This window comes from Nelusetta ayraudi, unplaced genomic scaffold (genome assembly GCF_046127955.1).
Source record: "Nelusetta ayraudi isolate G7.1 ecotype Tasmania unplaced genomic scaffold, CSIRO-AGI_Nayr_v1 ptg000008l, whole genome shotgun sequence".
NCBI lineage: Eukaryota > Metazoa > Chordata > Actinopteri > Tetraodontiformes > Monacanthidae > Nelusetta > Nelusetta ayraudi.
In genome coordinates, this window is record NW_027466058.1 from 2,662,795 (window position 1) to 2,689,502 (window position 26,708).

Sequence of the window (26,708 nt, forward strand, 5' to 3'; positions counted from 1 at the left end):
AAAAGAACTACTTTTAGGGCAAATTTCTTGATCTCTGTCTATTTACTTTTCAATACACACAGTATAAAAACGTTTATTTTTTATTTATTTTATTTATTTTATTTTTTATTTATTTTTTTTAAAGTAGAAGTTATTAAAATTTGTAACAAAAAACGTTTAACCGGGTAAGGAGGAAAAGCAAACAGGCGCTCACTGGCCATGCCAGTGTTTCTCTTCCGGGTTTGGCTGAAAACGTCATCATTTACCCGCGTTTGTTGAACAGCCCACTTTGTTTGGCGGGATTGAGCCCCTAAGAAGCCTCGCTGTCAACTAATCGGTAAAGTATCGACAGTTTTATAATTCTAAACACACGGTCGCCACTTGATATAGAGCCATTAGATGCTGCCTCTGGCAGATGGGTAGTTTGAAGTACGTTAGCTACAGTAGCGTCGTTTCAACATACAGTATAGTAGTGCACGGGTGTCTGTTTGGATTGCTGAAGCCGTTTTCTCACCATATAACAAACGTGTTTCACATCGTTATATTTAGTTTTTTGTTTTGTTGTTGTTGTTTTTTTTGGAGGGATGGGGGTTAGATGGGGTGCTGGTGGTCTATACAAATAAATGATACAAAGACAACTATATGTGCAACTACGATAGGTCTTGTGTTGACAAAAATGAGCCGTCAGCTGTCATGCCAGGCCGAGCAAGTTGTTGTCTGGCGAATTTGAGCAACACAAATGACGAAGTTGTTATCAGTTGAAAGTCGGAATTCTGCAGTACCTCTGAACCCAGATTCCCTTAATAGTAATTTCCAAAGAATAACCGTAGTCAAAGTCAATTATTAATTAGAGAAAAGTTTTGCGGATGCATTATGAATATAATACCAGCACACTGGTTTGTTGAAGTCTTGGTCTGATTACCAATATTTGTAGTAGTAGTAGTAGTAGTAGTAGTAGTAATAATGTGTTAATTCATGTATATAGGCACCATGGAGTTTCCCAGCCGGAGAAGGAAGCTGAACCCCAACTCTAAGACAGAGATCTACGGACATGCCCTGCAGTTCTATGGGCAGCCTCCTCTGGAGAACATCTCCCTCAGTGAATTTGAAATGTTTGCTGTGGACAGACTGAAAAGTGAGATGCTGGTTCATCATACCACTCTGTTACAATGAACGCAACAACAAATGTCATCAAAACATTGCGATCCTAGCATACACCTTAAAGGCACTGGATTATTATTATTTTATTGTAACTCCATTCCATCTGCTCCAAGGACAGCAGAGATCTGCAAACTGAGAAACAGAATTAAGGATTCAAGCCAGAGGGAAAACATATCTCTTTGATTATAGGGTGTAATGTGTTTGATCTAATATGTGTGTGTTATATGAGTGTTTTAATTATTATTATTTTTGCCTCTGCAGTGTTGAAGACGGTTGAGAATGTGGGAGTGAGCTATGTGAAACTCTCGGAGCCGTACATAAAGAAATTGGACCACGAGTCCAAAAACCTCCATCTTCCCTACAGACCGGAGAGTGTGAGTCTTTTTTTTAACCAGCCAGGTTTAAATGTGTTGTTAACGCTAAATACACAAACCTTTTCTAGTCTCTTATTGAAGTTGACGACATTTGCCTCTCCAACGTCACCTCTAGTTTTCCTGAAGGAAATCCTACATTAATGAACTAAGATAAAACCATTATATCAAACTTGTCAAACCTTGTCGACACATCTTTAGGATGAAAGAAAATCGACTGGACCGAGCGAACAAGACAAACGTAGGAAGGACCACATCTCCCACTTCATCCTCAGACTTGCCTACTGCCAGACGTAAGTGCATAACGTATGCAAGCGTTTGTTTTTTTCCAGTGAGACGGTATTCAAATGTGCCGCTGTAATTAGCGCTCTTTTTGTGTTGAAGGGAGGACCTCAGGCGGTGGTTCATACAGCAGGAAGTGGATCTTTTCCGTTATCGCTTCAGCAACCTGTTAGCAAAAGAGAAGCTTGAATTCCTCCACAGAAACAATCTGCAATATGACACTGTAAGTTTTTACACTTTTTGTTATTTTTTTGATGAATTTCTGGACTCGCGTTAATTCATAAATGAACATTTTTCTTAACATTTTCTTCATTTTATAGCCGATCGAAGATTGAAATTTTCAATCAAGTTATGGTTCAGCATGTATTTTTTTGTATATACACTAGGTGGAGCTATTTGACAGCTTGACATAACTACTGAGGCTCAAAAATCATTTCCCCCCTTTTGTAAGGAGGTCTGATGGAATTTGTTTTTTTAAATTTCATATTAACAGCCACAATTTTCATCACTTTATTAGAGCGTTCATTCTGTTTGTTTAAAGGCCCAGTGTATGCGGCCCAATGGTGTATCTGCAACTGAATCTTGGGGAGGCAGATTGCAACAAGCAGTTGTATAGAACGGCGACCAACAATATATATGTATATATATATATATATATATATATATGTATATATATATATATATATATATATGTATATATATATATATATATATATACATACATATACATATGTATATATATATACATATACATATACATATGTATATATATATACATATACATATATATATGTATATATGTACATATGTACATATGTACATCTATATATATATATATATATATATATGTATATATATATATATATATATATATAGATGTGTGTATATATATATATATATATGTATATATATATATATATATATATATATATACAGTAATAGCATTTTTTTTGCTTAACGCAAGCACATCTGGACCTTGTGCAAGCTGACATCTGTCACTACCGGTGGGGGGGAACTACTATTAACACTTTGCTGTTTGTGCCTTTGCCTGGACCTTTAACTTGGCATTTTGCCATAGTTTTCTTCTGACAAAACTTTTCCAAGGTTTTTAATAAAATTGTGCTAATGAAAAAACTTTTGATCAACGTGGAGATAATCTGATAAATGCTCTCCAGTGGCAATGAATGTCAGCCTTCACCGAATTAGTCGTGACAGTGACGCCGCAGCTTCACAATGAGATTCATCCGCTTCATCAATAACTTTCAGATTAGCCTGGAGGAGAAGAGGTCTCTGCAAGACAAGCTCGTCAGCTCCAGTTACGCTGTCAGCGGAATTACTGTGGAGGATCAGGACTTCTACAAAGTAAGTGACTCACTCAGAGTGTCAGACGCTTATTTTCACCCCCATTTCCCCCCTTTTTTGTCATGTTTGGTATTATTCTGTTGTGTCGGTTTCTCATGGAAGCTGTCGGTCAAGATCAGTTTTTATTCTGAGTGTCATAACTTTGATAAAATAAAACTTGCATGTTTTTTTTTTTTTTTTTTTTTTAAATCCTAACAGACATGCGCCGACTTTAAATCCCCTAGCTGTGCTGCACTTTTTGGGCTCCAATGATGCAATGAAAATACTTGGGCAACTTTTAGCATTTAGCTTTTAGCAACCAACCCCAAATCTAAAACCCTGGTGATGCCATTTTCTGCTTCCTGTATGCATATTGGTCGTGCTGCACATGCAAGGAAAAAAAGATAAGTAATAGGAAATCCAATGAGAAACATTTCCCCCCAAGATAATGAAACACATACCATGTAGCTCATAATTGTCTGACCTGCCCTCATTTTGTCTGAAATGTCTGATAATTACTTCTCTACGTTGTGCGGCAGTAAATGAAACACCTTGAAGCACAACATAGCCGCAGCTCTTGTGAAGCAATAAAATGTCTTTCTTTCTTTCAAACTTGCTTAAGCTCTTGGTTAGGAAGTCAGTTTGTTGAATCAGAAACACACAGTCTCTCTCATAATGTGACACACATACATAATCCTTCCCTGCACGAGAGGATCAATAATCTGCAATTTAGTCAAACTGCAGAAAAAAACATCACTGGTGTCCCTAATTACGTACTTCACTTCTCTTCCTTTTGGGGGGGAGGGGGGGGGCACACAGGTTGTCTCATCATGCAAAATAAGTGGGTAAACACAGTCCCTGAGCCACTCTGAATCCACCTCGCAGAGAGGTTGTGCGATGTTGTGCAGGACAGTGAAATAGATGAATCCGTCCAAATTAAGCATTTCTGCTAAGCATAAAAAACCCCCATTCCTGCTGGATTCTGCGGTAAGAACTGTAACATTGGTGAAGGCTATAGAGCAGGGGTCACCAACATGGTGCCTGCGGGCACCACGTAGCCCTCAAGGACCACACGAGTCGCCTGCAGGCTGTTCTAAAAATAGCACAACTCCTTGAGCTGCTTCTAAAATTCGATTTCATCCAGCCTAGTTAAGTCATTGTTGATGATTATTGAGAACTCATTAACGTGAGCATTGTTTTTACCTAGATCAGTACCATTAATAATAACGTATGACTAAAGGCTAGCTGGGAAAATGTGTTATTTAAGGAAAGTGTGGCAAACTGGTTGCCCTTCACATGACTCAGTACCAATGAAGTAGCTCTCAGGTTCAAAAAGGTTGGTGACCCTGCTATATATAGATCAGAGAGGGACAAACTTCTTGACTGGTGGGCCATAATGGGTTCTAAAATTTGACCGAGAACCAGGAGCAGATGGATGGAGTATTTTGGTGACCCACCTCATAGGAGGAAAAAACACATCATGGGATATGTAGAAAATGTGCTTTAATGTCAATTGAAAATGAACAAAAGCAAAGTTACAACAAAATATCTCTTTGTTGAAGTGATTCTTTAAACCGTGAATGGAGGCAGGGAAAATAAAACATTAATAAGGTTTATTAATATAGTTTCAAGTTCGGTGGGGGCGGTTTTAAAAGCTTAACGGGCCGCGTATGGCCCCCGGGCCGTAGTTTTCCCGTGCCTGGTATAGAGTTTTTCAGCTAAAGAACTGAATAATAAAAAATATTTCTTTTCATTTTGCCAATTGTTTTATTTTAATCCCAAAGGTTCCGTTTCAAGACGCGCTGGATCTGGTGAGAACCAGGAAGGTGTACCTCAAGGCGGGCTACGTTTACATCCCTCACCAGGACATCGTCACCATAGTCCTCAACGACTTCCGCACCAGGCTTTCCAAAGCGCTCGCTGTAAGTGCTCACAAAAAATGCGACTCGTTTACAAGTGTTCTATTATTTTAGATCGCAAGGCGACGGTTGGTTGGGTATGAAATGCGAGAGAGCGAGAGAGAGATGAATCCAGGACATGTCCAGTTCTTGCCAACAAGCTCACCACCGCCTCCTCACGCGTGCACTCACTAGCGTATTAATACGTTTGCATCCGCACGGCACGCGCGGTTGCATCAGACACATTTGTTACCGATTGCAACCAGCGCTTCCTGCAGAGGCCCCCGAGGGGAGCTGAAGCGGTCCAGGTTTTAAATGAGGGGAATAAGTATGACACGGGATGTCTGGAGGGGGAAGAAGCACCGTGTGTGAACAAGCTGGCGTCGCCCCTGCAGGCGCCATGGGTTTTTTAAAACGGCCGTGAAAGTCAAGTATTGCAGGGCGCTAAATTAGCATGCCTTTGTGTGAATTCCCCGTGGAACATAAAACATGACATTTTTGGAACCCGCGGCGGTCTCGGCTGAGGATGCGAGGAGACAGCCACAGGTCAATTACTGCACGTGCTGATGCAGGGTGCAGGCCAGGCCACAGGCGCAAGCAAAGTTTAGTTGGGGAAGAGACTTCTTTGACTGAGGTGGAAAATATTTTTCATGCAACTCAGATTTTGAGCTTCATTAGTGTTGTTGCCCTGATTACAATCTGACACTTTGTGTTAACTTTACACAGATTTAGACAGGTCCAGCACAATGGGAACAATAATCACCAGACTATGATTCATGCATGATTAATTATCAAGAAAAAATCTGTAGATCTCCAGATTACAGCATATTTAACCATCTGTTTAAAACCTTTACCTACACACCACATACACCTGGCTGGCTGGGCTGGAAGAGGCAGCTGTTCCCCTTGTGACATCACAAAGGCCCTGTTTCCAGAACGGCAAAAGTAGTAAAGGTGGATTTGACTAATTTCATCAACAACAACAACAGCAACACATATTTTTTTAACTAAAGACCAGCCTAACTCGTTGAGAGCGTTCTGCTGGTTCTGTTTCCCATTTTCTGGTTGTTATCTGAACCACACCAACAGTGGCATTTAAACATTTACTTGTTTTTTTTTCCTTGTAACCAATTGACTATAGTTGAGAATTATATGTTCAAATGGCCATGTTCCTTCTTTGACAATGGCATACATACACTTGCCTGTAACATGTCATCTTTAAAGTGCCAATATTGTGGAAAACTCGTATTGTTGTGGTTGTGCAGACAGTGAGAGGAGGACATCACTGCTACCAAGAAGAGTTTTATCCATATCTTTTTAGCCAGTATAGTAGAAGTTGTAACTTAATAGGGCTAAACACACATAAAGTTGAATTAATTGTTTTTAATTTGAAAATGTCAAAGATTGAAATGAGATTTTTCACTGAAATGTGTTGACTTGACTGTAAACAAAACGGATGATTCCACCGTTGAAAGTCTTGTGTAGATCTGTGTGTCGCTTCACGTTCGCTTGACTGATTCACCTCTCATTGTTTTGCACTGACGCTGCTCACCTGTTTGACTGGCGGCGATCGTGCCCTCCTCCCTCCTGTCCCTGTGCAGCTGACGGCTCGCTCTCTCCCGGCTGTGCAATCTGATGAACGGCTCCAGCCGCTGCTCAACCACCTCAGGTAAGAAGGCGGATTGATTGCCGCTGTGCCAAAGATCTGCTGATAGAAAAGGTGATTCAGCGTGATTGATCTGGGGCCGGGGAAACAAAAAAAAACAAAAAAAAAAAAAAAAAATCACGACCTCGCCTAGCGGCCCGGTGCAGATGTTGCTTCAGAGTGCGCCGGCTGGCCCAGGCGTGTGCAGTGTCAGCTGGAAGTGTCGGTGGAGATGCTCAGTCTTGGAGTAATTATGACGTGCCGGTGACTCGTCAACGCTGCCAGTTGGATTTTCCACTGGTGGGAGTTTGTTTCTTTACCTTTTAAAATAGCCTCGGGTTTGTGGAAGAATGAGCTGTCATGGAGAGAGTGACAGTTTAAATAAAGTTATAAAATACTTGATGTTGCTCAAGGTTGTTTGAGGCATTTGTGCAATTTAATTTTCTAGGCAGTTTAGTCAAGGACCCCGTAATGTAGCAATTTCAGAGTCCGTTAGAGCAACCTCACACAAATAAGGTCTCGTCTGCACTGTGTTTATGTATTGATCAACCAAAAATAGCGAGTCTATTAGCCCTGTGTTTGCAGCCAACTTCGAAAATGTTTAGTGATGTCTGAAAGATGTACAGTCTAGAGATGCATAATGTTTAAAAAAAAATGTAGGTGTCAGATATCTGACCTGAGCTTTTTCTAAAGCATGCTTCTTCTTTTTTTTTTTGTGCCAATTTTCCATTTTTCTTCACATGATGTTACCTGTCACTATTTTAGAGTTTCCACAAAAACTTCCCATGAGTGGTTCCATTAAAAGCCCCCAAAACAGACCTACAGTTCATGGTCGACTCCTCAACACGAAAGTTAGTAGTGACGGCTAACGAACGCAGGGCAGCGGCGACGCAAAAGGTCAAACGGTGGCTCATTGTTGAGCAAACATTTATTTGGAGGCTCTGGAGAGCAGCTGAGAGTGTTTTTGTGTTGTCTTTGTAAATGCCACAGAGAAGAGTTTGTGGATGGATTAGTGGGTTGGTTGTTGAGATTAGTCGGCAGTTCTGCCTCTGTTGTGCAGTTAAACAATGCTTTCAAAGTCATTTACCGAAAAAAATAAATAAATACCGAGTGGACTCAGACGAACTCGGCACCATATTCAAAATCATCCAAACATATTCATTTGAATAAACACATGCACAGACTAACAAATTCTCTGACCACCTTGTCTTTCAGTCATGCCTACGTGGGGCAGGATTACAGCATCCAGAAGAACGTCGGCAAAATCTCCTTGGAGCAAATCGATTCAGTGAGTTCCTCAGACTGATGTGTCTTGCAATAATGTTTCCGGTCATCAAACGTCGAAGCGGCAGAACTTAAGCGGGAGATCAGTTTCACCCAAAAGTCGTTTGAGGCCAGAAAAATCTAGAATTTGGTCAGAACGGTCGTGGAGCCGCAGGCGGCGCTCACCTCTCCTCGCTTCTCCTCCGTCAGCTGTCCGGGAAGTCCTTCCCGCTCTGCATGAGGCAGCTCCACCAGAGCCTGAGGGAGAACCACCACCTACGACATGGCGGCCGCATGCAGTACGGCCTCTTCCTCAAGGGCATCGGCCTCTCGCTGGAGCAGGCCCTGCAGTTCTGGAGGTCCGAGTTCATACGGGGGAAGATGGACGCGGACAAGGTAACCAAAGCTACGTTGAGGCGAGACGGCAATCTAGAAACACACACACACACACACACACACACACACACACACACACACACACACACACACACACACACACACCCATGTAGTTAAGTGTGTAATTACAGTGCAATAAGCCCTTCTGATGTGCGCAGTTGTGTAGTTGAAGCTTATTCATTACTCTGGTTCGACAGTACGCCCTGCTCCTCCGTTTGACCTGCTCATACAGTAACTGAGTCAATTCATCACATCTTTCAATAAGGGCAGCTTGACCTCAGCCAATTGGAAGGATGAAACCGCAGCACAGAAGTTTGGGGTATCAGGCTTTGGATGAAATTTCAGCTTGTACCTTAAGTGCACTATCATCTTTGCAGGTGAATGTGTGAATGCATTGGTTCAGTGTTTCAGTACTATTGCAGAACATGATGGTCTCTGACAATAACAAGGTGATTAACCCCAAAAATCACAAACACCTGTGATTGTGATGAGTGTCCAATCCATGAATCAATAGTTTGATAGAATCGACAGTTTGTGTTTAAACAGTCCTCTTTATACATTTTGACATCACAAGAGCAAAACATGCTCCTACTAGCATCACCTTCTTACACTTTCCATACGTTCAACCCATAAATCAAATATCCCTCACTTTTTGTAAGTATTGAATGCTTAAAAAAAATAAATATTAAGCGTATGATATGTTAATAATATGCATTACTGGTTGATTTAGTGTTTTCCAGGACCAAGTTCCATCCACAAATGTTCATGACTGCCGATATATTTTCCACAAACAACCCGTTGAAAACATGACCCCGCCGCCGAATGCGAACTCCTGCAGTTGCGGTATATAATTGTAAAACCTAACCCGGCGATCCCACCAGCTACCTCACTTAAAAGCTCCCCGTCCAGCCCTCTGCACGGCTGCACTCCATTCTCTGGACCTATTGCGACTGCACTCGTTCCATAACTATTGCCTGCACCGGGGAGGTGATGCTTTCACTGCGGCGGCCATTCAACAGCATGATACAAAAACTAGTGGAATGGTGAACCGGTGGAGCGGCGAGGCACCGGCAGACAAAGAACCCATTTAGGTTTTGGATCCAATCCAGAGGTCCGAGTCAGACCCAGGAAATATTTGAAATGGCCGAAATACTCGATGGAGTGCGTGTGAGTCAATTTCTTTGAAACGACTTCCTGTGCCTCTTTGTCAAATTCACTTCCCTGGTGTTTTCTCAAAATAATGTTTCTAGCCTTTCAATGAACTCCCCAGAAATGAGAAAAGTCCACCCTTCTTTTACTCCCTACGCTCTTTTTTTTTTTTCTTTTAAAAAGTTCGGGCTTAACAGCGTCCAAACAGGTGGAAGCTCCTGCAAAGCTGGAAGCTCAAACCAAAAGTTTTTGTCATGGCTGTAAACAGCGGGTTGAATATGCCATTTTTCTATACTGGCTGTTTGATATTTTAGGGGACAGGTTTGCCTCTCTCTCTGTCTCGAATGCTAAATAAAGATGTGAAAACTGAAAATGGGTAAAATATGGGACATCATAATGTGGGTTCCAGTTGCTAAGTAACAGAACATTTACTGGAAAGCAAATCCATGTCATTACGTATATGGGTGCTTACTTTTTTGCTACTCAAATGTACATTGCCATAATGGTTCCATTTCCATCCAGTTGTTTTTTTTCTTTTTCTTTTTTGCCGTTGAAATGTTTCAGCGCCCGTTTTTTTCTTTTCCTGTATGATTACGAAGGTACACAAGATTCATATTCCAGCCGCCCTCGTCTCTTTCCCCCCCGAGGCCGCTCATTACCCATGCAAAGCACCACGCCCTGCACTTTTTTCCCCCATAGCGGAGGCGGCCGTATGTTGCTGACCAGATCTCCAGACCTCACATTGATGTATGTGTTAAGTTGCTGACCGAACGCTGTGGCTGCAAACCCCCCCCCCCCCCCCCCCCCAAAAAAAAAACCCCGCATTCATTAGTATTCGACGAGCGAGGGGTGGATGCCGCGAAGAAGGCCTGGAGCGAGAGGCGATGCTATATTAGGCTGAAGGTGGAGAGGGGAATTGATCAAATCGGCCCCATCTATCAATTTTCTCCTGCCACAGAAGTTGGCCCATTCTTCTCAGGGCGTGTTAATTGCAAGCACAGCGTAGTGCTGGATGTTAACCGCCAAGTAGAGCCACTTTAGAAGTGCCCGACTTTGGTTTCACCACTGTAAACTGCCGACTTTTAGACTTTCCATGTTAACCATCCAAACTATTTGACTGGGTTCGAAAATTTGACAGAGGGGCCGGACCAGGAGCAGATGGATGGATTGTTTTGGTGACCCACCTCATAGGAAAAAAAGTATGTATGAGGGATATGTAGAAAACACATCATGGAGCTTTAATGTCTCTTCAAAGTGAACAAAAGCAAAGTTGCAACAAAATATGTGTCTTTGAAGCCTCACGGCATTTAGCTCTTTATTGAAATGGCTCTTAAAACACTGAAAATGGATGAAAATACAGCTATTTTATGACTTATTGACTATTAATATAATTTCTTCAAGTTCGGCAGGCTGGATTAAAAAGCTTGACGGACTGTATATGGCTCCCGGGCCGTAGTTTGCCCAGGCCTGGTTTAGGCGGTGGTTCCCACACTGAACAGGTTCAGTGATGATACTTGGTATTAAACTTGGGTCAAATATGTTTTCATCATTATTATTATTACAATTATTATTATTCAGCCAATCAAGACACAAATGAACCAGAAAGTAGAATCTTCTCTTTAACATTTAGGATCACAACAAAAAGACTTTCTAATGTCTAAATGTCTCGGCCAGCACAGGTCAGGCCTGTCACCATCATGAATTTTAGTTGGATGACATTTACCACATAGCAGAAAGAAATAAAGGTTTAGAGAGTTGTTAATTCTGCCAAGTGCTGGCAGTCTACTTTTCTCAGTCACTTAGCATTTTGTGAGCAGAGAGTGCAGGGTAACGTTTTCATTTCCACGCGTGTTTGTCAAGGCCAGGGACATCTCCCTGGCTTTAATGCATTATGCAATATGCTACAATACCATTTGATCTGGCAAAGTCAAATCTCATGCATTATTTCGAGAGTTAGATAGTCATCCGCTTTTGGGAGACTTGCACGCTGCGTTATGCTCCAATAAAACAGGATGCGGGGCTGAAACTCAGACGTCATTACCTGCAACGCTTGGACGGATGCTACTTCCTCGAGGGTTTTGTCACAAAGTTGCAAGGAGCCAAACTCAAAAGCCTAAAGAGAAATGAATAAATGGACTCGTCTCACCCCGCCGGTGCTAAATGCTTCCTGGTGTCTGCGCTTTTGCAGCAGATTAGCGTCAGTGTCTTTGGGATTAAGCATTTCTTATTCTCCTCCATTGCCTTTTCGCAGTTTAACATTCTGCCCGCGCACAGAGAGCACATGACCTTTACAGAGCGGCCGCCTCCGCCGCTTCATCCTCCTCCACATCCCTCGTCTTTTCCTCTTGCAACATCAAACTCCCTAAATTGTGTTTGCTTTCAGTATTTTGTCGCCCTATTGTTTACAGCTTCTGAAACGGCCCCTTAGTGCCGCTGCAGAAGTGTTTTACTGGTGTTACATGCGAGGGAGGAAGCGCAGCTACAGGCGTATCAGTCACCGCGGACTCCCCAGCCTAAGAAGCAGTGCCAAGTTAGCGCGCGTGCGTGCGTGCACACACACACACACACGCACGCACTCATAATCCCTTTGATTGTGTCCTATTTCGCCGTCTCCGTTGCCTCAGGTTTTTGTGAATGTGTCCTCCACTGTGGCGGAATATTAGTGATGCCGCCCCACGAGCCGCGACGTGCGTCCGGCGAGAGCCGCCGCTCTGCTTTTTTAATGCCTCCTTTGTGCGTCTGTTCACACTCTGACTTTTGGGTATTTATTTATTTATTTATTTCCCCCCTTTCGAGTTCCTCCGTTTGGAGGTCAGCTGTATTAGAGAGCATCCAGGATTATCTGAAGTGCAGGCTGTCGGAAGCGAGTCGGCGGACGGAATGAAGCCGCGGAGAAAAGGAACACGAGGGTCCTGCGTTTAACGAGTTTAGAAGAAAAATGGGGCACGTTGCAGGGGAGCCGGGGGGGTGCATTGTGTTTTGTAGCGTCAGATTGCTGGGGGGGAGGGGTGTGTGAATAATGTCTGTAGAAGTCGGGTGTGTGTTTTATGAAAAAGGGGACAGCTGAAGCACTTTTCTCTCTTTTCTCTTCAGTATGGCCGCACAATATTTCACTGTGGAAAGTAAAGTCGTCGACAGTGGCGGTTGGATTAACACAGTTTTAATATTTGTTGCATTAGCATGATGGCAACTTTTAGCGTCCACTTGTGCTAGCTACACTGTTACACCTTTTTTAGTGAGGCGTTGGCCATCGTTGTGTTTTGCAAAATGTTTTTGAAATGAACATGGAATAACGTTCATCCTATCCAAACCAAGGCCCCGCACTTGTAGTATTGCATTGAGGTGTGTTGCATTGAAGTATGCTAGCAGGGTTCTGTGTTTGCATGCCTGTTTGTGTCTCCGTCAACCCTTCATCCACCTGCTTAAATGATGCCCTGTTTGAGTCGGAAGCACATCCATAAGATTGTCATTTGAAACTTCTGCATAATTAGCAGCAGATTTACAATCTTTAGAGGAGAATTATTGGCTACTTAAAATCGCTGTCGCCCTTTGTCACCATGGTAAGCTGAAGAGTTTTATCGCTGCGCTGATGAGTTACGACGGCCTCCGTCACGGTGATCGTGATCCGCTGCCGCGAAAGCGCGCCCGCGTGTGTGTTTTATGAAGCGGCGGGCTTCCTGCCAGTCATCTTTTAACGGCCGTTCGTATAAAATGGGTCCACAAAGAAGACGAGGCAGAATGACCCCCTCGCTTCCCCCCGCTTCCCATCAAACAGAAGAGTGAAGGTGAGTCTTCTGCTTCTGACGAAAGTGAAGGGAGGGTTTCGCGGCAGTCCTGGAAAGTTGAGCGCCATCTGTCCTTGACTTTGATGCTTTTATCTCTGAGATCCCACGTAAGGGCTTCTGATTGTTAGAACAGGGGTTGAAATTCAAGCCATGCTGCAGTATGGTCCTTTTTTTTTTTCTGTATCTGCAGAATGTAACCTATTTAGCCTTGTGCTGGCAGCCTCCCACAAAAACGCTCTCTGCAAGCATCCTTCTAAAACAGGTTGTTTAGCTTAGAAAAATAATTAAATGTATCTAAAAACGTAAATGATGGACTTTATTCCATTTCTGTTGCGTTGGGATAGTGACACATTGTGAAGACATCGACAAACTGTGTGTGTCATAGTGACGGTCAGGTAGAGTAGATTCATTAAATGACCATTGGTAACAATACTTTATTTAAAAAAAAAAAAATCTTTTTGAATGTACAAGTTTCAATTATCACTAGTGAAGCTAGCAGGCAGGATGAGGTGATAATAGAAAGTCAATTTGAGGTTAGTGTGACATGTCGGCTTGATACGCCACTATGAGTTAAGATAAGGCCTCCCGGACTCTGCCTTCAGCAACAGCCAGACAGAACATGGTTCACATGGAAACATTACGCACTTTTGTTTTCAATGAAGCAGAGGCACTTTTTTTCAGCGGCAAGACAGGATTGAGAGGTGTCTGATTTGATTCAAAGTGTAACCACGTTATTTAAATCTAATGGACAAGAGCATCCGCTTATTCCGCGAGCTATTTACGTTTGGATTGAAAGCCCTCTGGAGGACAGAGGGGCAAAAGTGATGAGACGCCTCGGTTGTCACATCACAATTCAGCCGTCTCCCGCCTCTCACGGTTTCGCTCTAATGACGCCAATACTTCTTCGGGGAAGTGTTGTGGGGGAGGTGCAGGCCGTCAGCTGTTCGCGTGACGTACGTCTCGGCGGCCGGGCGCCTCCCCACCCTCACCTTGTCCCCCTCGCCCCTCGCTCACGCACCTCTCTTCCTCTCTGCAGTTCGACAAGGCGTACGCCTACAGCGTCCGACACATGTTCGGCAAGGAGGGCAAGCGGACGGACTACACGCCCTACAGCTGCATGAAGGTGATCCTGTCCAACCCGCCCAGCCAAGGCGACTACCACGGTGAGTGGAACAGCCACCGTCACCATTCCCGGAAAAAAAAAAATAAATAAAGAAAGAAATCGGGAAATGTGTGATATTATTCCCGTTCTATGGCTGATGTTATGAACTGGCAGATTTCAACTAAGCAGTCACTTCCTCAGACGTTTTACCTAGTTGTATTTTTTTTTCACTTTTTTTTTTTTTCTTTTCAGGATGTCCATTTCGACACAGCGACCCTGAGCTGCTGAAGCAGAAGCTGCAGGTCTACAAAGTAGCTCCCAGTGGAATCAGTCAGGTGGGTGCTGCTTGTCCGCCTCTGCACAGATTCTCTGCTGCGTCTCACAAGCCTGGCTTTTTGTCACCGGACTGATGAAGAAAAACTACCTCGGGCAAAAGCAGGCAAAACAGCTCAGCGGGTCTTTCTGGCGGCTGAAAGCGGTCGCTTTCAGGAGTTGAAGCCTCCGTGGCAGGTTGTCTCCAGAGACTGGAATATGGAGCCTTGGGTTGTAGACGGGTCGGCAGCCAGGGGGAGCTAAACTTTTATCGTCTCGCAATTTCAGTGTCGGACAATAGTTGGGGGAAAAAGGTTTTAGACACCCGTAAAATTGACACAAGCTCAAATACTGTCATGTACGGAAGTGTGTTGCTGCCACCATCGGAAAAAAAAAAAAAACGGGGCTCAGTATCCCGTTATGACGTGAAACTATCATGTTTTTCCGTGATAATTGTCACGTTATTTCATGATAATTTTCACGTAAAAACGTGAAACTATCACGTTATTTTGCTTAACGTAAAAGCTTAACGTAGCTTAATGAAGGAAAACGGCGATCAATCATCGCCAAATTTCATATGGACATCTCCATGTCCCCTTCCACCACTCCAAAAAAAACAAAATGATAACTCCCGTTTTTTCGATACTGCCCATGTTGAGGCTTTTCCTCTCCGTAGGCGCTCATTATAAAGAAAAGGCTTAACGTAGCTTAATGTCCGAAAACAGCTACCACCAAATTTCAAGTGGGCACCTGTAGTCATGCTCAGCTTGAATTTTAAATTCCCAAACAAATGTGGAGTGTGCAAGCTTCCCTTTAAAAATGATCCTTTTTGTACCATTTTATGAGATATTCATCAAAAAAATACTGGAGTACCTGCTTAGAGGTGATGACGAGCTCATCGCTAATGCATCAGCGGCCCTGCTGCCGAGTGACGCTGAAGGCAGCCTCCGGGAAAATAGGAGGCGGGGGTAAAGATAAATAAATAATAATAAACAAGCCAAATTCCTTCCGTGGGTTTGGCTGTGGGTGAACACGGCCAGACCTTGGGTTCTGTCTTTCAGCAGCTCTGACAGCCAACGAGTTGCATTAGCAATCGGCTTGATTGGCGGGTTCGCACCGTCACATCTGCCCAGCAGAGGGAAGGAGACGCAGTCAGGCCCTCAACCGAGACGCTCGCCACCCCGGTCACAATAAACCCCATCGATCGTCTTCTAACGCCGCCGAGGTTTTATCGAGGGTTCGCGTCCCGAGTTCTGAAAGCCTTTCGCCGCCTCAGCGCCTCGACGAGGCACTCGGCGCCGCCGGTCTTCTCTCTTTGTGCGAGCTGCACCAATCTGACACCATTCGACAACTCGTCTCTTTCTTCCCTTTCTTCCTCCTCGCTCCTCCCTCCCTCTGCAGATCCTGGACCTGGTCAAAGGAATGCACTATCAGCTGGCGTGCCAGAAATACTTCGAGCTGACTCACAACGTAAGTGTGAACACAGGGGGCGGCGTAGGGGAGTGAATGTGCGAGGTGCGCAGGGGGGGGGGCACAGTGCAACTCTGCCTTTTTGTGCTTTCTTACATTTTTTCTCTGATGAGGAGTATGGAGGACGAGGAATGTTCAGTGACAGTTTGTAATAATGACAATAATATGTTTTATTTATCATGCATTTAACATTTTTTGCAAATCTGGAAGTGCTACAGAGTTTAACACAAAACCGCATGAACAAAAAAACATCACTAACTGACTGGGATAGAAGATAAATGAAAAACTCCATAAAATCACACTGTACACATTTTGACATCATGTGACCAGAACCAAGAAAGGTCATGTGACAAGTTATTGACATGTAGACTTTTTTTTTTGTTATGTTTCACTGCCACCGTCTTTAGCTTTTTTTTTTTTTTTTTTTTTCCCCCAATTCATTGTTTGAGATGAAGAAATGACTATTAGCAGGATTGTACTGAAGTGATATCATGCCACTGTAGCGTGGACTTTATACATTTCCCCACAAATTTCCTATGGAAATTGAATCTGAAGTCACCAATGTTTTTTCTGTGAGTCTCTATGAGATCTCATTTGCAGGATCGCCGCTGTACAACCACAAACAGCAGGTGTGCTGCCTGGTGTTGCGGAGGAATCAAAGTCTTACACAGTAAAAATGCTGAGCGAAGCTGACGTTTTTGTAACAATAATTAATTATAATTGACTTTGTCCACAGACACAGTTTCAGCCTCTCTATCAAAAACATTACGGCCCAATTACCCGGCTCTGTAAAAGAAAAAAAAAAAAAAAATGCGGCAAAGGTCAGAGTGAGAGCAACCGCTGGAGCTTCACTTCATCTCTTAATTGGTTCGTCTTTTTTTTTTTTTTTTTTTGGGGTGGACTCGCCTTGAGTGATTTTTTGACATTTTGTTCCCTGAAAGGGGCATTTGGTCGCCTTCCCATGTTTTGATGGAACAGTTAAGCTGGGACTTGGCTGGCTCGCTAATTTGGCTGCCGCAGTCATTATTGTTGATAAATTGGCGGAATAGCAGCTAATTAGGGAAACACTCAAGTAGGTTTTCAGCTGCGACAACGCTACGCGAACAAAAGACAAAAAACAAACAAAAATAATGTCTTTTTTGTTCTCTGTTTTTTTTGCTTTTTTTGTTTTAAATCAAGATTGAGGAAAGCAGTTTCTCGCTCAGCCACCCCAACCAGTACTTTCTGGAGAGCCAGAAGCTGCTGGGCGGAGGGAGGGACGCAAAGCGAGAGGCCGAGGCTCCTCAGAAGTCGCAGGAGAGCAGCAACAGCGCCACCGCCAGGGCAACTCAGGAGGCGGCGCCCAAGGCCCTGCAGGGTCTGGGCGAGATGACGGAAGAACTGGACTCTTTCTTTCAAGACGACTAAATTTGTTTCTTCCACACACTCACCGATTACCTTTTTTTTTTTTTTTTTTTTATGTTTCCAATTTGTTCAATATTAAAGAATTTCTGCATCCTCCTCAAACTTCGCCCAGTTTTCCTCCTTGGACGTGTAATCCAGGTGCCCGGCTAATCTCTCCCCTCCCGGTTTGTTTTTCCCTGCTTGCTTTTTCCTCTGCCGACCCTGCCGGGATCATTTGTAGTCGGCCCGGGGTGCGACCCGCTTTTGGTTGGAGCGGGAAAGGGGGGGGGGGATGTGGGGGTTTCAAAGCCGATAACTAGAACATTTCCCAGCCGTCTCGGGAAACAATGTCATTGTGTTTGCTTGGCGGCGGCGGCGATGAATGGTGGCACGAGGACGGATGAAAATAAACAATTTCCAACAGCGGTGTTATTGCCGCCTTGGATTAATGCCGGGTGGAGCAACAATAGAGTGGCTCCGGAGTGCGCGGAGGTGCTTCCTCCTCCCTAATAGTGCCTCGATAGTAAAGCGCTGCTCAGCGCTTGTTTTTAGGAGCTCTCACATCAGTTCCTTTGGCTAAATTTGCCAGCCTGCTAACTTTAGATCCTATTAGGTGTCGGGAACACGGAGCCCTGAATTCCATGAATACAAATATATTTCCTGGGAGGCCGAGAGAAAAGTCTTAGATGATTCAATAAACGCCTTCTCCTCTAACTTTACTTTTAAATCAAATTCCTCGTCCCAGAGGAGCTTGGATGTATTTTTTTTTTTTTAAATCGCATGTTCATTTGCCCTGCAGGCTGTTTTTTTGTTTTTGTTTGTTTGTTTGTTTACAGACTTTGAGACGAGTTCAGACCACAGTTCATCACTGTCTCACCCCACGTCGCAGCACATACACGCGCAGAACGGAGTGAAGCATGGATGGAATTAAATTAGGTCTTAAAATCCAGGCATGGTGCTTGACATAGAGAGGATTTATCCAGTATAATAAAGCAAGTGGATAAGAGCGCGCAGCCGGGCTGCTGTCAGCCGGAGACCCTTGATGTTTAATATCTGGTAGAGCATGACTTTGCTTGACAAAGCTGGCACCTTCTCAGGCTGTGGGCAGGCGCTTGTCTTGGATTGTATTTATCTCCCGCGAATGGATTTACAATCATTACTCATGAACTTGCCAGCTTTCCACTCTGATTTGTTCCCTCACGCTCATTATACGGGCCGAGGATGCAGCCGCCGCGGAATAAGGCCGAGGAAATCCAACCCGGGGCCCCGAAACGGAAGGATTTTGTTTTATGGACCTTTATGGTTTGAAAGGTGAGGCTGAATGAGTGATGAGTGAGTTTAGGCTGCAGAATGTGCGCACAGCAGATTGTGCACGTCACCTTTTCATGCGTAGTCATGGACGAGGAAATATTGAGCAGACTTGCACAAGATGATGTAAGAAAATAATCAAAATGCTTAGCATAAAAAAATAGAAAACATTATACTTTTCCGTATTTTATTCCGCGTGGACCAGTATCATAGAATTGGGGTCATCAGTCAAATCATTTTTTCAAAGCCCTCTGATGTTTTAAATCTGCATAAACCCACTTCCCATTTACATGAACGGTGCTGAATGCAGAAACGATTTGAAATGTACAAAAGAATCTAGCTTTGATGCACTCCAACTTCCTGTGGCCTGAGTTGTTTGTGGAAACTTGCAATTCCGCTCAAGGTCAATATGATTTTAGTTTGCTAGACTTCTGAAACCTGGACATTTACTTTGCTCAGATAGTCAGTCAGCGTCGTTAGAAGTCAGAAACAGGAATGCAGTTCTGTCTGACTGAGCTCCTGTGAGTGCTGATTGCTGACGCAGGCTCAGGGTTGGTTTGGTCGCACTTTGAAAAAAACAACAACAAAAACATCAAGTAAAAGCAAAAAAACAAACAAACCTCAAACTGTACCTGTTTTACTTGCATTTTGGATTCAATTATTTTTTGTATGTCTTCCGACAAGGGACGGGGCTGAGACAGGGAGCCATCATGTTTCTACAACTGGCTAGCAGTTAAAATATTAACGAGCCACTGAGCTTTGAGGTGAAGCTCCCCTGTCTCACACATTTGCTACAGGGAAAATAATAATCACGTCTGTTTATCTCCTGTGTGATTCCGAGTGCGATTTCAGTGAATTTTCCTTTGGCCAAAAAACAAAAACAAAGTGAGCCCAAAACATAAACCCCGTTGGCGGATGAAATAACTAAAATGTGATGCAATGTGACAGAGCTGAGTGGAGGCAGTGTGACTGTCTCTGTTATGCAACGACTCGACTTTAAATACTTTAGATCTCCGGGCTCTCATTACCCCGGCGCTGCGGTCATTAAGGGGAAGATACTTACAACATTTCAACACAATTTCGGCTTGGCTGCAGACAGTTATTGCCCAGAAAGTCCTTGTGTCTGCCCAGAGATTCAATCAACATGATCTTCTTCCACCGCAAGTCAGAGTGGAGCAAAGTCCTCGCCGAGTATTTGGCCGTCACACAAAAACAAAACAAGCACTTCTGCAGATTGGCTCTCTCCATAATCAGCCAAAAAGTCAGCTTCATTCGTCATCGTGGATTTAATTGAGGTAGAAGAACAAAACGGAAAATCTTGTTTTGTTGAGCGGCACTTGTATAACATCCTTCATTTCCACGTTTCAGTTCGATATGCACATGTCCAGAATACGTGAATAGTTTCTCCAGGCCTTTATGGCACGCTGACCTTGCAAGGCAGCTGTATCCCAGAGAATTCAATTCTGAAATCCTGCACGACCTTTTTGGAAAACCTCCGAATCTGAGTCGCAGTCAGTTTTTCGCAGAGCCATCAGGCACAGAAGCGATAAAAGCATAAAACTGTGATCATCGGATGTCAAAGAGATTAGCATGCATGCTACAGGGGCGGTTTTACCTTGACCGTACCTTTACTAAAAATAATCAGCAACAAACATTAGCGTACAAAACATTTGCGACTTTGAACTGTGTGCTAGGCGGCACACAACCATCAGCCAAAAACTATTGCGTCGAGGCCCAAACATCTGCAAAGCACACAGCATGTAATGTGGAACCATGTAGCAGTGACCAGCAGACACAGTTTAGTCAAGATGGAAACAGTCACTAATGTAGCTGACGATAACATCTCTGGAGGAACGGGTCCTTGGACTCTGCCCAGCTCGTTGTCACACAGCTTCTTAATGAATCCACAGGGGTACTTCTCCAACCTAACTCTAACTCCTTTTTTTTTTTTTTTTTTTTTAATTCAAACTAGTCAAAAGGTCCAGGCGAAGCTACTTGTAAACTACTTCCTGCCCGAGTACTGCTAGAATCACATAAACAAAAAACAAAAACCAGGCAATACTTTACAGAGACACCTTTTGCTGCAACTACAGCTGCAGGTCACTGAGTTTTCCATATTCATTCACTAGTATTTTGGCCTGTTCCTCAGGGAAAAAAACTGCTCCGTCTACTTCAAATTGGTGAGTTCACGTGTCAGACCACAAGTTCTCAGTTCAACTAGAACTGGGATTTGACTGGGGTTTTTCATTCATTTAATTAATGTCTCCCATTGAGCCGCCCGAGTGCTGCTGTTGCTTTAGCAGTGAGCTTATGGTCATTGTCTGATTTATCTCCTGAGTCTCTCTTGGCAGGCTTGCTGTGGTACTGTCTTCTTTCAATCTGATGATGACGGATTTGGTGGCACTCCAGGGAATCTTCAGAGATTTTGATTATCATTATTTCAAAAACCCCCCCCAACAACTTACTTCTCAACAATATTGGCCTAATTTAGGCTTCGTTCCGTTGGGGCCTCTGAGCTCTGTCAGAAATGGTGTGTATTTATACTGACAGATCATGTGACACTTAGATTGAACACAGGTGGACCTCATTATATGACTTCTGAAGGTGATTGGCAGCACCAGCACCTCTTAGGGGCTTCATGGCAAAGTGGGTGAACACATGTGCACGCACCAATTATCTTTTCTTAATTTCTATATCACTGGACCAATTTATTTTATGTAGCTCCATTATTTGAAAATGAAATTGTAGCATGTCTGTAAATGTTAATGGCATACAACATATGTAAAATAAATAAATGAAAAAAAAAAAACCCAATTGGCTTCCCTTTAATGTTTGGGACATTTGGATACAACTACTATCTGCTGCCTTCAGAAGCGTCAGAGGCAGATTATCGCAGGTGGGTCTTCTGCCCCGGTGGCTGCTGGAGAGAGATCGGCTTGGACAGCTTCACCAGAACTGGGGGGTATTTTCATATCAAAAGAACAAAGAACAGCGCTGAAGGTTTGTTTTTCACTACCAACCAACTTCTGCATAAATAATAAAAGTTTTATTATGATGATAAACAATAATGCAACTTGTAGCCGTGAGCAGTAATAGGTTTCATATATTTATCATCAGTTGTACTACTGACTGTTTGTCCAATCACCTTCAAAAGTCCCTTCTTCCAGATGACAATGTGAAATAATAATCACATGATGTGTCAGGTTAATGATGCCAAAACCTGACGCTACAGCTCTCTGTGCACCAACCCTGTTCACCTGGTGGTGGTTGGATCCAGTGCATGTGACAAAGACCACATGACGGCAGCGAGGGAGAGAAAGAGTTAAAACACAACATGGAAACAAACCCAATATCACCGTGACGAACAGCGCAGCAGTCTTCTGCGGCAGCCCAGAGATTGCATCTGGGAGACCGTGGGAGAAATAAAGTTCTCTGGGTTTGATTTGCCATCACGCCATTCAGAAGAGCATTTTTCAATTTTGACAGTTTCAGCTTCCTCCGAGCGCCCGTGACTCACTGGAGATTGTAACGCTTATTGAAGTAATTGTTTGAACGAATTGCTCTGCTGCGCAGATGAGAGAACTTTGCCTGCATAGAGGGAAGTTGGCAGAATGATAATGATGTTTTATTAAAAGATTTTTTTTTCTTAAGCACTGTTACCATGATTGAAAACCTTGATTATCATTTCAATCCAATTTCCTGTTTGTGATGATGGCTTTCTATTGTGTCTCGCAGGTCCATTACTTCAGTTCTCAGACAAACATGCATTTAGTGCTGCGGAATGCTACAATTTTACATTAGACTCTCATAATGTGTTGTAATGTGGTCTTGTTTTTCTAGAGCAGGCATGGGCAAACTACGGCCCGGGGGCCATATTCGGGTCATAAAGATTTTTAATCCAGCCCACCGAACTTGAAGAAATTTATATAGGTAAGTCATAAATTAGCTGTATTTCATCCATTTTTTTCAGTGTTTTAAGAGTCATTTCAATAAAGAGCCGAATACAGTGGGGGCTTCAAAGACAGATATTTTGTTCATTTTCAAATGACATTAAAGCACATGTTTTCTACATATCCCATGATGTACTTTTTTCCTCCTACGAGGTGGGTCACCAAAACACTCCATTCATCTGCTACTGCCCTGGCCCCTCTGTCAAATTTTAGAACCCATTTTGGACCACGAGTCAAAATAATGTGCATGATGGTGCTCATTTATCACACGTCTGGTGCAAAGTTGGATAAAATCTTCAAGATTTGTCTCTCATATGCATCTGGTCAAAAGCCCATCGACAGAGTTTGCAAAGAAAACTTGCAGGGTGATTGTCTGTCGCAGTCAAACACACTCAAACAGACCAATCATATTGTTATATTATGTTGCTATAGCTTATGGCTCACGATAGGCGCTAAGGAGGGGCGTTAGCAGGGTGTCTCCACCCTGTGGTGAGCTATGACCTGCTCCAGGTTTGCCAAAACTATTTGGCGGTTTAATGAAAAATCGCTTTTCTCCATTTGTCTAACTCTTGTATACATTACAGTGACAATAAAGTCATTTCTGATTTTGAACCTCTATGTCAAGAAAAGACCACAGTCCCTCTCTTCTTTTTCGGTAATAAAATGGCCATCCAATCCAGATAAAACTGCTTCTATTGTACATCTTCTTGATTTTCTTAAAGTGCAGCTTCCAGCAGCTGCTCCCTGCTTTTAATACAACTAATAGAAAACTGAATGCTTGTCAAATCATGAGACAGACTGATAATGCTTTCCACTTGAGCCTCTCAGTGCATATTGAGCATATTACTGGCACGAGATCTTGGTCCTGCTGTATTTTCAACTGTTCATACACAACATATAGTTTGGTGAATTCTAAGATATAATGATATTCCACTCATACCCATTCCATATCATAGATCGCAGTTATAAAGTTTTGCTTAATTTTTTATGGCATCAGTTAATCAAAATGGTAAAAAAATGAATGGTCTCGATCGCCGGCAATTTTTTGTTTTCACTTGATGGTAACTCGGATGTCAATCCTTATATACAGTCAAAATGACTGTACCTTTTTGCATGTTTCCATTGGTATAAATCTGTGCTGTCCATTACTGACTCTTGATGCAGATTTTCTTATTGATCATAACAGGAGACGGAGGCAAAACATCAATGCTGTTCCAGGCAGGAGGATCTGGAGGCAGTCTCCTGGAACAGGAAGGAGAGGAATGTTGCCCTTCTCCTTGGGGGAAAAAAAAAGTGAATTCATTTGGGACACAAATTTAGCCAGACCTGTGACAAAACCTGATGACTGTAAAGTCGGTTACAAACTTCTCACAGCTGTACGTGAACCCATCATTAGCCCCCTGGTGGTGTTGTCTCATTAACCTGACAGATGTGTGAGCCGTTGCTCATGTGATTAACTTTGCTCGCGCAAGCCCTCACTTTTTCTAAGCTTCACCTGCAGCCATGCTGTCACTTCCTGTTAGACAAAACCGATGAGAGAGGAGCGATGCGTGCTAAAAGTGCCCCTGTTCCCGCTCGCGCTGGTAAACAGGTTTTTAATCACTGCGGCACACAAGAGCCAGACGATTTTTAAGCCTTTCCTGTGGATGCTGACCATTATAGAATTTCCCTGTTTCCCCCCCTCCTTGCAATTATTTTTCCCATTAGTTATTTCAGCTTTGATGGCAGAACCTAATGAGATCACACTGTTGTTTACTCACATTTTGATAGAAAAAAAAAAAAAATCCCCCCTTGTCTCATCTGTATGTGTCCATCAAATCTGCGTTTGCACTGCATCCCCTGCTTATTGCCTGTGTGGATATTGTGCTTTAATCGCTGTTTGTTCACGGCGGAAAAACTAATAAACCCAAATGCCTGTCTGACCAAATTTGAAAATACCAAAAAACAATCTTGTGCACAGCCTGACTGCCTTCATGGGTTTGCGAGCCATATGTGCAATTACAGCCGGAGATGGCAAATTAATTATTTGCTTGGGCTTTGTGTGACCATGATTTACAATGTGCTAGGCTGTGAATCCAAATCTGAAAAAAGTGGGGGATGGGAGAGGATGGAAGAGGCTTCAGAGAGTGGTGAAGAAATGGGCCAAGAAAGAGTCGGCACCGAAAGGAATTTTTCTTATCTGTCACGCAATGTTGTTGAATCAAACATAAATGATGCAACTGCCTTAAATAAACACGCTACACAGAGATGTGCCGCCTGTATACAACCCCGCTTCAACATACGAAAGCGTGCAATAAGTTCATAAAATATGCTTCAAATACGTATAACACGCTGCGGCTACAAAAATGAGCTTCAAAGACAGAAACTTGCTGCTTGTACAAAAACAAATAAACAAAAAAGCTGCACATGCAGTTGACACAAGAAAAAACTATTCAGGCCAGAAAGTTGTACACCCACCTGCCATTTATTTTCAATTGCCTGTTAATGCAACTAGCCATTCAGCCAGTCACATGGCAGCAAGTCGATCAGAAAGAGAAAGGAGAGGGATTGAAGTGACTTCCACTGTGGTGAACATGGTTGTTGGTGCCAGACAGCATAGACTGATCCACTGGGATTTTCACTCTGACAAAACCATCTCTATGGTTGGGACAGATGATGGTCCCAAAAAAGAGCGACTATCTACTGAGTCATAGGCAGCTGTGTGGAAGAAAATGTTTTGTAGACTTCAGGAGTCAGAGGTGAGAGTGGGCAGACCGGTCAGAGACTGTGGAAAAGGCAAAGGTAACTCAAAAAAAAGCTGCATTTACAACCAGGGTGTTGAGTTGCTTCAATTTGATTGACAGATTAAGCCCTCAAATATTAATCTGTATAGTTGAAGAAAAACCAGAATACAATCTGGCCTTTATTGTGCTGAATCCTTCCTTGCAGTTGAAATCAATCTGTTCAGATTTGTTTGTTGATGTTTGTTGTTGTTCAGATGATTGTTTTTTATTTGTTTTTTTTTTATTACTTTTTATTTATTTTTTTTTAAAGAGAGAGGTTGTGTTTTGTAGCTATTAGGTTTTCCTTTCGCTGTAAATCCACTTAAGAATATTGTTCCAGTTCTGGCTCATTTAGACGGCTACATCTGCCATTGTTTCTTCCCTTCACTCCATTAATGCCTGTCTCCCCACATCACCCCTCTGTTTTTTTTTTCAAAGGCTTCTTCTGCCGCACCGTGATCGTTCTGACAACCCGGTTAAAAGCAGCGGTCGGAGATGTTGGCGATTGCGGGATAATTACAATCAACCAGTGGAGCGGGCGCCTCTTTTCCCAGCAGGGGTTGCTAGAGCTGGCCGGACGTTTCATGACACAGCTCCCAACCAACGTAACGTTGCATCACAGCAACATCCAGGATTCAATTCTGCCCCCCCACCCCCCACTCCCACCCCCCACTTTAGATGAGGACAAAGCTCCCAGACACTAATCTGCACTGGCCTAGTAAAAATGGGAAACATAAAAATAAATAAATAAATAAAAACAAAACAGTTCTGTAAGCCCCTGTTGGTACTTCCTGGTGGGCTACATCTTGTTATATTAGATAAAAAGCCATGGATGTGCATTTACTGGAAACATCCTGCCTGAGACAAACAACATTTAGAGGGATAATGTCCCTGATTTCCCTGTTGTGGTTGCAGCTTGCACTTTGCTGGTGTTTCTGACTGTTTTGTCTTGCAAAAATTGGTTAATGTGTTTACAAAAGGCAGGGGGGGCTCTGGTATGGCCGTGAGTCACTTTTATTGACAAATTGGACGACAATGTTATGTTTCTTTTATCGCAAATGGTCTGAATTTTAGCACTGTGAAGGTGAAATAGTCATTTTGTGCCGTGACAAAGCAGCTTTATTTAGTTAATCTGTTGTTTGTGCACCTTC

General features: G+C 43.1%; 1 protein-coding gene across 1 annotated transcript; it reads left to right on the forward strand.

Annotated features, from left to right (window-relative positions):
* The first annotated feature begins 149 nt into the window (after positions 1 to 149).
* Positions 150 to 17,660, forward strand: prim2 (DNA primase subunit 2). Its single transcript, XM_076018745.1, has 14 exons — positions 150 to 316; positions 965 to 1,114; positions 1,402 to 1,514; positions 1,713 to 1,804; positions 1,896 to 2,016; positions 3,060 to 3,155; positions 4,919 to 5,056; positions 6,634 to 6,701; positions 7,893 to 7,965; positions 8,151 to 8,336; positions 14,307 to 14,433; positions 14,625 to 14,707; positions 16,086 to 16,154; positions 17,334 to 17,660. The coding sequence occupies exons 2-14, from the start codon at positions 970 to 972 to the stop codon at positions 17,559 to 17,561; spliced, it is 1,539 nt and encodes a 512-aa protein (XP_075874860.1). The 5' UTR covers positions 150 to 316; positions 965 to 969; the 3' UTR covers positions 17,562 to 17,660.
* The last annotated feature ends 9,048 nt before the right edge of the window (positions 17,661 to 26,708 follow it).